The 14,904-nt window shown below is 40.6% G+C and overlaps 1 protein-coding gene across 1 annotated transcript in view; it reads right to left on the reverse strand.

Annotated features, from left to right (window-relative positions):
- The window catches only part of GUCY2F (guanylate cyclase 2F, retinal), a 75,095-nt gene that overhangs the window by 21,820 nt on the left and 38,371 nt on the right, over positions 1-14,904 (reverse strand). Inside the window, exons 13-14 of the mRNA XM_044668926.1 lie at positions 11,948-12,111; positions 9,775-9,967 (exon numbers count right to left, since the gene is read on the reverse strand). Of these exons, the coding sequence (XP_044524861.1) occupies positions 9,775-9,967; positions 11,948-12,111 (357 nt within the window). The remainder of the gene's footprint in view (positions 1-9,774; positions 9,968-11,947; positions 12,112-14,904) is intronic.

The following is a 14,904-nucleotide window of genomic DNA, read 5'->3' on the forward strand; positions in this document are numbered from 1 at the left end:
CTGGGCAAGTCACTATCCCAGTCTCAGTTTCCTTCTCTGTAAAAAAGGGATCATAACCTACCTTCCAGGATTGTTTTTTCTCCCAGAGTTTTTTTTTAAACCCTTACCTTCCGCCTTGGAGTCAATACTGTGTATTGGCTCCAAGGCAGAAGAGTGGTAAGGGCTAGGCAATGAGGGGTTAAGTGACTTGCCCAGGGTCACACAGCTGGGAAGTGTCTGAGGTCAGATTTGAACCTTGGACCTCTCAGTCTCTAGGCCTGGCTCTCAATCCACTGAGCTAACCAGCTGCCCCCTTCCCAGGGTTTTTTTGAAAATAAAATGAGATAATTGTAAAACATTTGGCTCAGTGAGTTTTATGTAAATGTTAGCTATTATTTTCTTATTACTTGATTTTAAATTTTAACTCAGATTCCAGCTGTGTTACACTGGACAAGTCACTTAATCTCCATTTGCCTCAGTTTCCTAATATTTAAAATGGGGATGATAACAGCACCTACCTCCCAAAGTTGTTGTGAGGATCAAATAAAATAATAAATGTAAAGTGCTTACTGGCACATAGTAGGTACTCAATAAATGCTTGTTCCCTTCCATATCCTTCCCTTCCTACAGAGTACTTTGGGAGCATTGAGAGGTTAAGTGACTTGCCCAGGACTCTCTGGTCAGTATGTGTCAGAGGCAGAATTTAAACCCAAGATTTCTTGACTACATGGCCAGTTCTCTTTCCACTATCCCTTGTGTTTCTCAATTGAATCACAGAATCTCAAAATAAGAAAACATTAGAATCTGGATCATGGGAACTTGGAAGAAAACAGCCAAAGAACTATGCTTGTCCCTAAAGAAGAAACGAGACAATCTACCTCCTGCCCTCCATTACAGAAGCGAAGGATGCCAAATGCAGAACATTACAGATGCTGTCATATTTGGTTGGTGTATTGCTTCGTTTTGCTGACCCACTTTTCTTCCTCTTTTTTATTCTATGTTACAAGAGATGGGACCCCGAGGTAGGTGAAGGGAGAGTCACATATTGAAAATGAAGGCGACAAAAAATAAAAATACTAGTAATGTTTAAAAAGCCACAGAACCCAGGAGTTTAAAATAACGGTATCTTAGATTCCTAGAATCAAAGACTTAAAAAAAATATAGGATCCAAGAATGTCAGTACAAGCAGGGACCATGGAGGTCATTAGCTTGAACTTTATTCTCAGTGCAAAAACTCCCATTATAGCATCCATCCAGCCTCAGCTTGAGCATTTCCAGTGAAGCTGAAAGCTCACCGCCTCCTGAGGTAGCCCATTCTGTTGTTGGACAGCTCTGATAGAAAAGTCTTTCTTCTATTAAATTGAAATCTGCCTCCACGGTATTTCTCCTCTTTGCGCCTGGTTCTGCCCTCTGAGGCTAAGCTGAACAATTCTAATCTCTCTCCTCCGTGATGACAGCTGTCATGCCTTCAACCCCGCCTCCCGGCCAAATCTTCCCCCTCTGGATGTATTCCAATTTGTTGGTGTCCTAAGCAGTTACTGTTTGCCAGAGCAGGCTTGCCCAGGGGTCTTTGTTGTACTATCTCTGTTTTCCATTAGCATCCCTTGAGGCACCTCAAGAGGGCTGGGTATTGTGATTCTTTGCTGGTGTCTAGCAAGTGACTCCTCATCCTTAACTTTCACCTTCAGCTACTTTGAAGCCTGGCTTGACTCACTCCTTTCACTGAATGATTTGAGAAACAAGAATGCACATGACTGCTGCCCAGGAACGCTGTGGCTTCCCACATTCTCACTGTGGAGAGAGTGAGGCTCAGCGGCTTTGGTTTAATGGAAAGAATTCCAGACTTTGAGTCAGAAATTCAGAGTTCCTACACCTACAAAGCTGTGGGACCTTAGGCATCTTTGGTCCTTAGCTGCCTTCCTCTTCTAAAAAAAGGAAGTGCTTGAAATTGATGATTGCCAATGTCCCTTCCATTTGTGACGTTCTCTTTCCCTTCAAGGCATGATTTAATTCTGTTCTTTGCCCTAAAGACTCTTCCAGCTGTGGCATTCTCTGTTCCAAAGTCCTTTCTAACTATTGAATATTCTGTTATTGGTTCTGATGTCCTAGCTGTAATAGCCTCTGTTCTAAAGCCCCTTCAGCTATGATATAATGTGTTTTTTTTTGTTGTTGTTGTAAAGTCCTTTCTAGTGGTGACATTCTTCTCTTCAAGTTCCTTCCAGCTGTGGCAATTTCTGTTCCAAAGTCTTTTCTAGCTATTGAATACTCTGTTCTTGGTTCTGATGTCCCTTCCAGCTGTAATATTCTTTGTTGTAAAGCCCCTTCAGCTATGATATAACCTGTTTTTTGTTCTAAAGAGCTTTCTTAGTGGTGACATTCTTCTCTTAAAGTCTCTTCCAGCTGTGGCATTGTCTCGCTTCTGTTGGTTATGAAATAATGCCCTTTCTTCTCCAGCTTAAGAATCACCCCACTCTCCACTCATTGAAGTTCTTCAGGTGAAAGCTGAATGACCATCTGTCAGGTAGATTGTAGAAAGCATTCTTGTTCAGGTCTATAAACTATTCTGTTTTGGGTTCTGATGTCCCTTCCAGCTGCAATATCCTCTGTTCTAAAGTCCCTTTCAGCTATGATATCTGTTTTTTATTGTAAAGTCCTTTCTAGAAGCGCCATTCTTCTCTTAAAGGTCCTTCCAGCTGTGGCATTCTCTGTTCCAAAGTCCTTTCTAACTATTGAATATTCTGTTCTTGGTTCAGATGTCCTAGCTATAATAGCCTCTGTTCTAAAGCCCCTTCAGCTATGATATAATGTATTTTTTTGTTGTTGTAAAGTCCTTTCTAGTGGTGACATTCTTCTCTTAAAGTCTCTTCCAGGTGTGGTATTCTCTCTTTTCTGGTGGTAACAAACAATGTCCTTTCTTCTCCAGCATAAGAATCCCCCCACTCTTCATTCATTGAAGTTCTTCAAGTAAAAGCTGAATGACTGTAGACCGTAGACATTCTTGTTCAGGTCCAAAGAGTCCTTTTTGTCTCTAATATTGTATGTGTTTTCTTCTCTTGTACAGAGGCCAGAAGACCTTTGAGATCTCCAACTCCTGAACAATCAATCAATCAACATGTATTTCATAGTGTGTTAAGTGTTAGAGATACAAAAAGAGGCAAAAGGCAAGTCTCTGCCCTCAAGGAGATTACAATCTAATGGGAGAGGCAAAATGCAAACAAATAAATACATGCAAGCTACAGACAGGATAAATAGAAAATAATTAATAAAGGACAGGCCCTAGAATTCATAGGGTTGAGAAAGGCTTCTTGCTCCTTTCTCTTCCAACTCTGAAATTCTAATTCCTGTACAACCCACAGAACTGGGGTGAGACTATTTAAGACAGTGACATAAAGTACAGTGGAGTCTAAAGGTAGCATGGTCAATAGTATGGTGAAAAGAGCACAGGACTGGCCATCAAGGCAATGGACACTGGGTCAACATATCATTTTGGTATTTCAGCTAACGAGTCATGTGACCTAGGGCAAGTGGCTTCACCTGAGACTCCATTTTCTCTTCTGTAAAATGGGAATACAGTGATCCCTCGCCTAACATGGGAGTTATGTTCCAGAGAACCCCATAATAGATGAAAATCTGTGAAGTAGTGGCGTTATATTTATTTTATTATTTATATATATTTTAAGGCTTTATAAACCCTTCTCACTCACCTAAAACCTTTCCCAAACTCTTATAAACACTGAGCCAAACAGCGCCCAGGATACAGAACACAGCGCTGTGGTTAGTCTCCTTTCATTCCATCAGCCGATAGTGTGCCATGTACAATCTCACATTGATAAACTTGTGCAAGCAGTAGTGACGTACTGCATTTTCATTGTTACAGTGTGGTATTTATCCACAAAATCCCATGATATAGAGAAAACACTGTGATACAGAATTATATATATATAATTTTTTTAAACCTGTGATACAGTGAGTGAAGCCACATTAAGTGAACTACGATATAGCGAGGGATGACTATAATAACATTTGTATTCTCTACTTCCCAGAACTATTTTGAGGAAAGTGCTTGTAAGCCTTTAAAATGCCACAAAAGTAGGAGCTTATGATTGTTATTATCATTTATAGTAACATTGGTTATTATAAATAGCAATAATTGAGATATAACAACAAAAGAGGAAAAGAGTAGATTGTAGAGATATAGAAAATCGCCTATACTGCTCACTGGCTATTGAGTTCTGGGTGACCAGAACCATAATTTTATATTGTAAATGAATATGCTCTGTGACCCTGACCAGTGTGCCGAGCCTCTTTGTGCTCATTACACTCCATTCTGTGTCACCAAAAATTCATATTGAATGGAGTTAATCAACTGACACTATCGCATCAGAATTATGAGGATTAACACTTAGAAATGGTTTTCAGTCTGCTTTGCAAACAGTACCAGATAAACGGTAACGAGATCCTGATGGAGAGAAAGTCCACCCCTGAGGCATGAGCTGTGAAGGAAGGCTTCTAATGTTAGAAGGAACGGGCCTCTGGACATCTGGAAAATGGTATACATTCTTTGGCAGAAAGCTACAGAATGATTGGAGAGAGATCAGAGAAGGGCAGCAGGAGGGAAAATTCAGGGAAAGGAGAGATCTTTGTGTTTTAGGCAAGATTAACACAAGAGGAATGAACTGACCCCAGCCAGGCTGATGGTGGGGGCAGGAATGACTCAGTACTGTATTAAAGTCTGGACAGTATGGTTGGGGAAATTGAGGAATGATGCCATGTGATCCTGGGAAAATCTTTTTCTTTCTGTAGACCTCAATTCTATCAACTGTAAATAGAGAGAGGGCAACTTGAGCTCCTTAATATCAAAGTTTCTTCTAACATTCTCTAATCTCTTCTAAGGCCCATTTTTACTCTACACACACACACACACAGATAGATAGATATAGATATAGATATAGATATAGATATAGATATAGATATAGATATAGATATAGACATAGACATAGATATAGATATAGATATAGATATAGATATAGATATATCCTGTCTTAGAATCAATACTAATATTAATTCCATGGCAGAAGAGTAGAAAGGGCTAAGCAATTGGAGTTGTGACTTTCCTAGAGTCATACATCTAGGAAGTATCTGAGATAAGATTTGAACCCAGGTCCTTCTAACTCCAGGCCTGGCTCTTTATCCACTAAGTCATTAGCTACACCTAACTCTCTGTCTATCTGTCTCAATTTTTTTAATATATACACTCTCTATGCTTTATATATACTTTATATATATTCTCTCTATATATACTTTATAGATATACTACATATATACTTTGTTTATACTCTATATCCCTTTTGTATGTATTTACCCTCTCTCTATGCTATATATACTTTATATATATAACTTTTTATATTACCACACATATACATACATGTATATAGATACATGAATGTACATATGCATACATGTGTATAAATGCATACACATACATGTATATAGTATGTGTATAATATCCCTTTTATTCCATCACAGAATCAGTACTATGTATTGATTCCAAGGCAGAACAGTAAGGACTAAACATTTGGGGTTAAATGACTTGCCCAGGGTTACACAGTTAGGAAGTGTCTGAGGTCAGATTTGAACCCAAGTCCAACTGTCTCTAGACCTGGCACCCTATCTACTGAGCCACCTATCTGCCACTAACATGATATATTTAAAGGTCTTCCCCGCCCCCCTAGTATTTCTCTAATTTAGAGAATATCAGAACTAAAAGGGAGAACGTTTTAGATTTGGTCTAAACTCTAAAATTTTCTCTAAAATGTTCTCCCTTTTAGTTCTGCTGTTCTCTAAATTTCCTTTCTGTTCTGATATTCTGTGTCCTAAAGTGCCTCCCAATTCCTAGTATTTTTCTGTCTCAGGATTCTATATTCTCCAGTTCCTTCTGCACCTAGAATTTGATGTGATTTCTATACTTGTAAAAGACCATTTGGTAGAGGGAATCTTTGGAATGGCTCATATTTAGCTTGGTCAAACACTCTACAATTCTATTATTTTCCACTAAAGCTCTTCCAATCTCACATTGTGGTAGAGAGAGGACTCTGAGTTCCTATGGAAGGTTATCTTGGTGCAGCATAAGGCCTTACAGGTTTAACCAATTTAGGAAGGTTCTGGATGCTGAGCTGTGGTGGCAGACATATGTACATTTATCATCTAGGACCAGCCTAGCTAATCCATCCTGGGGATTTGGTGAGCCGGGGATAGATCATTGTGAAAACAACCAAAGGAAGTCTTTTGGTCATTGTAGAAGCAAAAGAACAGGAGGCTGGATGCTCTATCAGCCAAGTGGTAGTCCAAACAGATTTAATGAGGTCTAAAAATATTCAAGTGCTTTCCTCATGGATCTGTGGCATCTTATCCTTCTACTAAATTGTTAGTTCCCTGAGGACAGGGATCATGTCTAATGAGCTCTGTAGGAAACTGATGAATGGAGATGCCCCAAAGAAGGTGATGGAGAAAATGGGACTCTTATGCAGATAGTTTTTAAAACCAGGGGTGTTAAGCCTAGAGAAAAGAAAGGCATAGTGTAGATACATCATCTGTCTTCAAATATTTGAGGGCCTGTGATGCAGAAGAGAGTTTAGACTTATTGACTAATCCATGGGAGTAGAACTAAGAAGTTCCAGAGAGGTGGATTTAGGTTTTATAAAAGGGAAGAATTTCTTCTCTGAAGTGGAATCAGTTGCCTCCGATGGCAGTGGCTTCTCCCTTACTGGCCATCTTCAAGAAAAAGGACAGTCAGTCCACAGAGATGTTAGAGATGGCATTCTTGGCCAGGTATGGATCAGCCTAGACCTCTTGTAAGTTCTCATCCTACTTTGAGACTCTATGAATCATGATTTGTGGCTAAGGGCCTAATGGCAGCTAGGTACTTTAGTGTAGAGAGTACTGGGCCCAGATTCAGGAAGTTTAAGTCCAGACTCAGAAACTTATTAGCTGGGTGATCCCGGCTGGGCAAGTCACTTAACCCTGTTTGCCTCAGTTTCCTCATCTGTAATATGAGCTAGAAAAGGAAATAGCATATTGAAAAAAATTCAATATCTTTGTCAAGAAAACCTCAAAAAGGTTCTCAAAGAATCAGACATGACTGACTAACCAACAAACAAAGGGTTTAAAGAGTTTTAGGAGACAGAATAGTGGTCTAGACATACACTGGCCTTGAAGTAAGAAGTTTAGAGTTAGAATCCCACCTCTGCTACATACTAAGTGATTTTGGTCAAGTCACTTGTCTCTTCTCTCTGCTTACATTTTCTCAACTTGTAAAACAGAAATAATTAATATCTGTACTATCTACCTCACAGCAAAAGTATTGCATTAGAGTTGTCTAAAAATAGAATATGTAGATCTAAAATCGAGAGACTCCCTCTGTGAAAGGGAATTCTTTATTCTCTTTGTCTATTTTGAGTTAACACTTGGTTAACACTAACTTAAGTACCCCTACTTAGTACCTCACCAGGTACTAAGAGTGTTCACAAGTCATTTGCTAAAGTAGGTAGCAACTCAATCAGTCAGGAAATTGTGAATCCTTTTGATAAGAGTTTACACCTCCAGAGGATGAGAAGTGGATCCTACAAGACACTGCTCCCCAGGCAGTGCTAGACAATTTGAAAGCTGTGATTGGCCCCTGTAAAGAGTGGAAGGGACAAGAAGTCACTATAAAATCTCTGAATTTGGGGGGCTAGAAGTTGACTTCAGGAGTTGTCCTCAACAGGTCATCGTCTGGTTGAGGGTTAGCAAGTCATGCTTGGCTGAGTCAAGCACCAGAGCAATATTTAGTGTGATAGGCTAAATATCTTCTCTACCCTCTTTTTGTATTTCTCAACTTTCATTCTCTCCACCTATTTTGTAAATAAAAACTATTGAAAGTCATTTTGACTTGAGCTATAATATTTTAAATTGGTGACCACCATATTATTTATAATTTTCATATATATTTAGTCAAACCCTTAATTTTAATTCCTTATACCTCTCACTGGAGGTCTTCAAAGAGTGTCTTGGATGATCACTTACTCGGTATATCCAATGGGAATTACTTTGAGGTGTGATTTGGACAGTGTGGTCTAATGGATAGGACACTGGACTTTTTTTTAACCCTTGCCACCTTACTGTATATTGGTTCTAAGGCAGAAGAGTGGTAAGGGCTAGGTAATGGGGGTTAAGTGACTGGCCCAGTTAGGAAGTATTTGGGATAGGATTTGAACCATGTTGTCCAGGTTCCGGGCCTGGCTCTCAATCCACTGAGCCACCTTGCTGCCACTAGGACGCTAGGCTTTGAGATAGGCAGATATGGATTCGAATACTGCCTTAAACACTTACTAGCCATATCAATCAATCATTTATTCATCATCTTCATGTTATGAGTACTAAAAGAATCAGTGATGATACAAAAAAAGGCAAAATACATTCTCTGCCCTCAAAGAGCTCCCAGTCTAATGAGGGAGGCAGCTGTATAAAGGATACACTGGAGATAAAGAACAGAGGGAAGACCCCAACATCAAGAGTGATCACAAAGGGGCATGACCTGAATGAAGATTCAGCAAAAGAGAGAAGCTGAGGAGTAGTCTGATTGAGAGGAGAACAGGTTAAAGCGGTGTCCTAGAAATCTATAGAAAATAGGGTATCAAAGATACTTGATACAATGTCAAAGGTTGTAGAAAAATGAGGACTGAAAAAAGGTTATTAGATTTGGCAATTAAAATCATTTTAGAAAGAGCAATTTCAGTTGAATAATGAGGTTGGAATCCAGATTGTAGTGAGTTTAGGAAGATAGTGAGAGGAAAACAAACTATGTGACACTGGGCAAATCGTAAGAATTTGTGTCTCAGTTTCCTTTTCTGTAAAATGAAGGAGTTGAATTCAGTGATCTCTGAGGTCCTTTCCATTTCTAAAATTATGATTTTCTCACTGGATGAACATTGAGGTCCCTCCCAACTCTAAAACTCTGTAATTCTTTAACTTATATCCTGTCATCTGTCAGGGATGACAGGTGAATGGCCAGAGAGTGCTTCACTGTTCCTCTGTGATCTGGCGACATTGGGTGGACAATTTATGGTGAACTTTTGTGAGAACATGGATAGGACCTGTACAGAGGGAGCAAGGAAGGATGGATAGGTTGCAATCCACATCTTTGGAGGGAATTCCCAAATGGATGAGGACACAAATCCACTGGAGTTTATGAGTTTTTTGACATGTAAATACTGTCTTGTAATTGTAGCAGTAGTAGTCAAGAGACCTGGGTTCAAATTTGGCTCTGCCGATTATTAGCTAGGTCACTCTAAACAAGTCATTTCCTTTTTCTAATCCTGCTTCATCATTCATAAAACAGGTGTGCTAATCCTTTCGTTCTTTCCCTCTTCCCTCACAGAGCAGTTCTGAGGAAAGTGTTTTGTAATCCTTAAAGGACTAGAGAAATGAGCATTGCAACCATACGGAGTAGGAGACAAATAGATATTTGCTGAATTAAATTAAATAGAACCGGCTGTATTCATTTGACTTTTAACTTTCCCTCATACTCCCCAATTCTTCAGCAATAAACATCACCCCTAACTTTGGTAATTATTGACTGTGTGGCCATGGGCAACTCCCCTCATCTCAAGCAGGAGTGTTCCCATCTGTGAAATGGGGAGAATATTTCTTGGGCTTTCTGCCTCACAGGGCTATTGTGAAAAAAGCACTCTGTGATTCTCGTAGTGCAATTAGTTATGGGTTTTATGAGAACTTAATTTCCCCTGGGGCTCGGCTCACCTTATACACATCGTGGCTATTCAGGACGGCATCAAACAGTGTGTAGAGGTCATTTAGCAGGTCCACCACCTCGATGGGCTCACTCAGAGCTGATATGGTCGTGAAGCCAACTATATCACTAAAGTAGATAGTTACCTGGTCAAAGTACTCTGGGACCACAGTGGTTCCAGCCTTCAGTGCCTCTGCCACAGATCTGGAAGAAGAGAGTGAGAGTAAGCCAGCTCCAGAGAACTGGCTGTGTTTTAAGGTAGAGGGTATACTATAAATCCCTTCATAGCATCTTTTTCTTTCTAAACCCTTACTTTTTCTCTTAGAATGAATACCATGTTTCAGTGCTAGAGCAGAAAAGCAGTAAGGGCTAAGTAATTGGGTTAAGTGACTTTTCCAGGGTCACACAGCTAGGAAGTATCTGAAACCAGATTTGAACCTAGGACCTCCTGCCACTAAGCCTGGCTTTCCATTCACTGAGCCACCCAGCTGCCTGGCAAAGCTCTTTACATCTGTTATCTCATTTGGTCTCCCCACTAAAGTATGTGCTATTATTATCCCCATTTTACAGATGAGGAAAGAGTGATTTGCCCTTAGCTACAACTATGAAGTGTTTGAGGCAAGCTTGGAATTCAAGTTCTTCTGACTTCAAGTCCAATATTTTATCCACCTTCTCAGAACAAGGATCATTGGGTGGAAAATGCAAAGTGGGAAAAGTTTCTGAGAGCCGTCCCAAAGTGGAATGAACTGCCTGAAGAGGTGGTCCTTTTTCCCTTCTTGGAGAACTTCAAACAGGAGTTGATTTGAGTTTCTGTTGGGCATGTTAAGAGCAAGTCTCTCTTTAATGTATGGGTTGTAATAGTTAATTTCCAAGGTCCCTTCTAGTTGTCTAATTCTGTGATTCTTTTTTTTTTTTTTTTTTTAATTTTAAACCCTTACCTTTCTGTCTTAGAATCAACATTGTGTACTGGTTCTAAGGCAGGAGAGTGGTAAGGCTAGGCAAGGGGGTTAAGTGACTTGCCCAGGGACACACAGCTAGGAAGTGTCTGAGGTCAAATTTGAACTCAGGACCTCCCATCTCTGGGCCTGGCTCTCAATTCACTGAACCACCCAGCTGCCCCCTGATTCTGTGATTCTTAAACCTCTAACCCCAGCCCTCTTAGCTATACTTACTTCCTGTTTTAGTCTCCTATTTTTGTTTGTATTTTTTATTTTATTTTGTTTCATTTTATTTTTTAGTCTTCTATTTCACTGACAAGACTGGAGTCATCAGAGGGGAGATCTCGAAGCTCAACTCTGTGACCTAATTCTGTGATTCTGTAATGTAGGCTTGTCTTCTTCCCTTTTAAAATGTAAATTCTTCCTAGACAGGGACCATTTTGTTTTTGCAATCTCAACACCAGTTAGGTACTACAATGGACAGAGTATCAAGCCTGGAGTCAGGAAGATCCGACTTTATAAGTTAAATCTATCCTCTGCTATATACTAGCTGTGTGACCCTGGGCAAGTCACTTTAATCCTGTTTGCCTCAGCTTCCTCATCTGTCAAATGAGATGGAGAAGAAAATGGCAAACTGTTCCTGTATCATAGCCAAGACATCAAGAAGAATTGGACATGGCTGAACTGATTGAACAACCCCAACACCTAGTACAGTAACTGGCATACAATTGGCACTTAATAAATGCTTGTGGATTGATTGTTTGGCTAGTCAGTGCCCGAGCTTGTATGAAGGAAGCCAAGTTTCCTGATTCTAAGTCTAGAGCTCTTTCCTCCATCTCATTACCTTCAAAGAGCTCCTGGGGCTCCTCAGGACAAAACCTCAGAAGCCCCTCTGGGACCTTAGTTGGGGGCATTGGATCTGGAGTCAGGGAGCTTGATTATGAATCCTCATTTTGTTATATATTAGCCATGTAACCACAGACTCTCTGAGGCTCATTTTTCTTTTGCTCATCTCTAAAATGGGTACAAATGTACATTACCTGCCTCAAACAGAGTGGTTGGGAGGTTTACTTTGGGAACATCAAGGCAACTAAAAGAAAGCTATTTAATTTATATAAGCTATTAATAATCATAATCATGATAATGGATTTGCCTAGAGTCCCACAAGGAATCAGTAGCAACGAGATGGGTACCAGTGCTGCCGATTGCCAAGTACAAAGGCTTAGATCTGGGCCTTTCTACTTACTGGGGAAGCATCTGGGAGAGCAGCTTCTCTGTCTTCTGTTTTTCCTGCTCCAGTTCCTCTGTCCTCGCCTGGACTAGGTCCTCCAGATCATGAGAATATTTCTCTAGCAGCCGCAGCATCGAGTCTGCCACACTGCTCTTCTTGCCTTGGTTGATGCTTTTAAACTGAAGATGGGAGGGAGGTGTGGATCAGTTCCCCTTGATGAAAAAACAGGACCCCATCTTAGGGGACCATGTCCTCAGTTTGGAGAAGGCTTTGCAGAGCTCCAAGGCATGTAACAAGGAACAGAGCATTTTACAGTTTTTCTAGCAGTAGTATAACATAATAATCACAATAACATTTATAACATTTTTGAAAACTGTCTACAAATGATTTCACTTGGTCCTTGCTATAATCCTGAGAGGTAGGGATTACATATATTGGAGGGAGGCAGGGAAGAGAGGGACAAAGAAAAGCAGGGGAGGAATGGAGGTAGAGGGATAGAAGAAAGGAGGGAGTGAAGGGAGGAGAGAGGGAAAGGGAGAGGGAGAAGGAGAGAGGGGAGGTAGAGAAGGGAGGGACAAAGAAAAGCAAAGGAGGAATGGAGAGAGAGGGAGAGAGGGAAGGAAGGAAGGAGAGAGGGAAAGGTAGAGAAAGAAGGGGTAGAGAATGAAGGGACAAAGAAAAGCAATGGAGGGAGAGGAATGGAGGGAGAGATGGAAGAAAGGAGGGAGGGAAAGAAGGAGAGAGGGGAGGTAGAGAAGGGAGGGACAAAGAAAAGCAAGGGAGGAATGGAGGGAGAGGGAGAGAGGGAAAGAAAAAAGGAGAGAGGGAAAGAAAAAGGAAGGGAGGGAAGAAGGAGAGAGAGGGAAAGATGGAGGGAACAAGAGAAAGGGAGAAGGGAGAAAGAGAGAGGAGGGAGAGAGATGATAGAGATGCACATAGATGTAAATTGAGATATGTAGATGGATACAAAGATAAGCAAGTATTAAACACATATGGTGTGTCATGTACTGTGTTAAGCACTTTACAAATACATTTTATACTCACAATAATCTTGGAAGGTAGGTGCTATTATTATCTCTATTTTACAGATGAAGAAATTGTTGAGTTAAGCTTAAGGTCCCACTGATGGTAAATATTAGAAGTGGGATTAAGAGGTAGGTCTTTCTGACTCGAAGTCCAATCCCTATACCATTCTGCTTCTCTTAATTTATAGAATTCTGGGTTTGGAGTCATAAAGATATGTTTCAGTCCTTCCCCTGACTCTAGCTAAGTGACTCTAGTCAAGTCACTGAACCCATATAAATCTGAGGCCTCATCTACTAAGATGGTCTCAAATCTCTTTGATAGGGGGGAGGCTGATGAAATCACAGCTCATTTTCATTTACAAAATACTCTTCCTATCCTATTCTATTATTTAAAAAACCCTGCATGTGGGAATTTATTTTTCATATAGTGACTAAATCTTATATCAAGGCCCTGGAGTGGAAAAGGTCCAGTTCCTTTATTTTAAGGAGAATTGCTTTGTATTCCTGTGTCTGGAGTCTGGGTCAAAGATCACATCCAGTCTACTCCTTTTTGAATTTTCTTTGTCCTTAGAAATCTCAAAGAACGCCTTCCCTTTTAACCAAATTTATATTTAATATTTAATTTAATAAATGAAGGGGATGAGAGCTCTGTTCTGGTGAATTTTGCCAACATTTGTCTGCCCCTCTGGCAGTGTGGGGAAGGGCTGAGGGTTCCATAGACCACCTCTTCATTAGCTATTCACCAATTAGAGATGTCTCCAGATATTCAAGAAAAGGGCTGAATAATAAGCTCTTAAAATTCCATTTATTAAGCTGCCTGACCCAGATTCAGGAGTCTCTGATCATTTGAGAAGGCCATTGGGCCTGTATGGCACTTTATCAGTTATGATGCTGGTCTGACAAATAAATGGATATAATCAATAAACTTATGTTATCCAAAAATAAATATCTTGCAATCATTTTAATCATAACACTTACCTGTTGCCCAAGAAAGGCGGTAGGGGCTAGGCAATTGAGGTTAAGTGACTTGCCCAGAGTCTCACAACTAGGAAATGTCTGAGGTCACATTTGAACCCAGGACCTCCCATCTGGGGGTCTGACTCTCTGTCCACCGAGTGACCCTCTCCTATTCCTTTTTAACAATTGTTCAAAACTTTTCCTCTCTCTTCTAGTGAATTAATTTGTTCTGTGAAGGGAGTAGGTCACATTTGAACTCATTGTGTAGTATTCATGGTAGGTTTTGTGCTACCTTGTCTTGGTCACATCACTTTCTGTATTTGTAGAATGAGGGAGTGAGACCAGATGAGCTCTAAAGTCCTTTCCAGCTATGATATTCTGAGATTCTTCTTTTCCAATGACCTTGCAGAGTGGGGAAAGGTTGTACCCAACTCTCAAAGCTCCCTTGAGCCTCCCACCACGGCTCTATCAACTACACCTGCTTTCTGACTTTGTCTCCTTCTTCCCTGACAAGATTGGCGCTGTCGGAGAGATCTCTCAACTCTACACTTTTATTTTGCAAACTCTCAGCATCATCACCCATTCTCTCCTCCTTCCTACAATTCACAGTAACTCCTTACGAAGTGCCTTTGACCTTAACCCCTTAGCCCATTACCTCTCTCCTCTTCAAGGATCCCCTTCAGCAGGTATCCCTTTCTCTTGCATCTTCAGTAACTCCTCTTTACAGGCATCCTTCCACCTTGGCAGCCTTCTCACCCTGAAACATCTCCCCACTCCCATTGATGGGTTCCTCTCAGGATCTTCATTTTGGGAAGTCCTCCTCACCCCACTCCTAATTTTTCAGTTCCCTTTGAAGTATTATCTTATCTTCCCCCATCAGAATGTAAGGTCTGGGGCAGCTAGGTGGTTTAGTAGAGAGAGAACATGAGATGTCCTGGGTTCAAATATGGCCCCAGCTACTTCCTAGCTGTGTGACCCTGGGCAAGTCAC

Source organism: Gracilinanus agilis, chromosome 3, assembly GCF_016433145.1.
Source record: "Gracilinanus agilis isolate LMUSP501 chromosome 3, AgileGrace, whole genome shotgun sequence".
Classification (NCBI taxonomy): Eukaryota; Metazoa; Chordata; class Mammalia; order Didelphimorphia; family Didelphidae; genus Gracilinanus; species Gracilinanus agilis.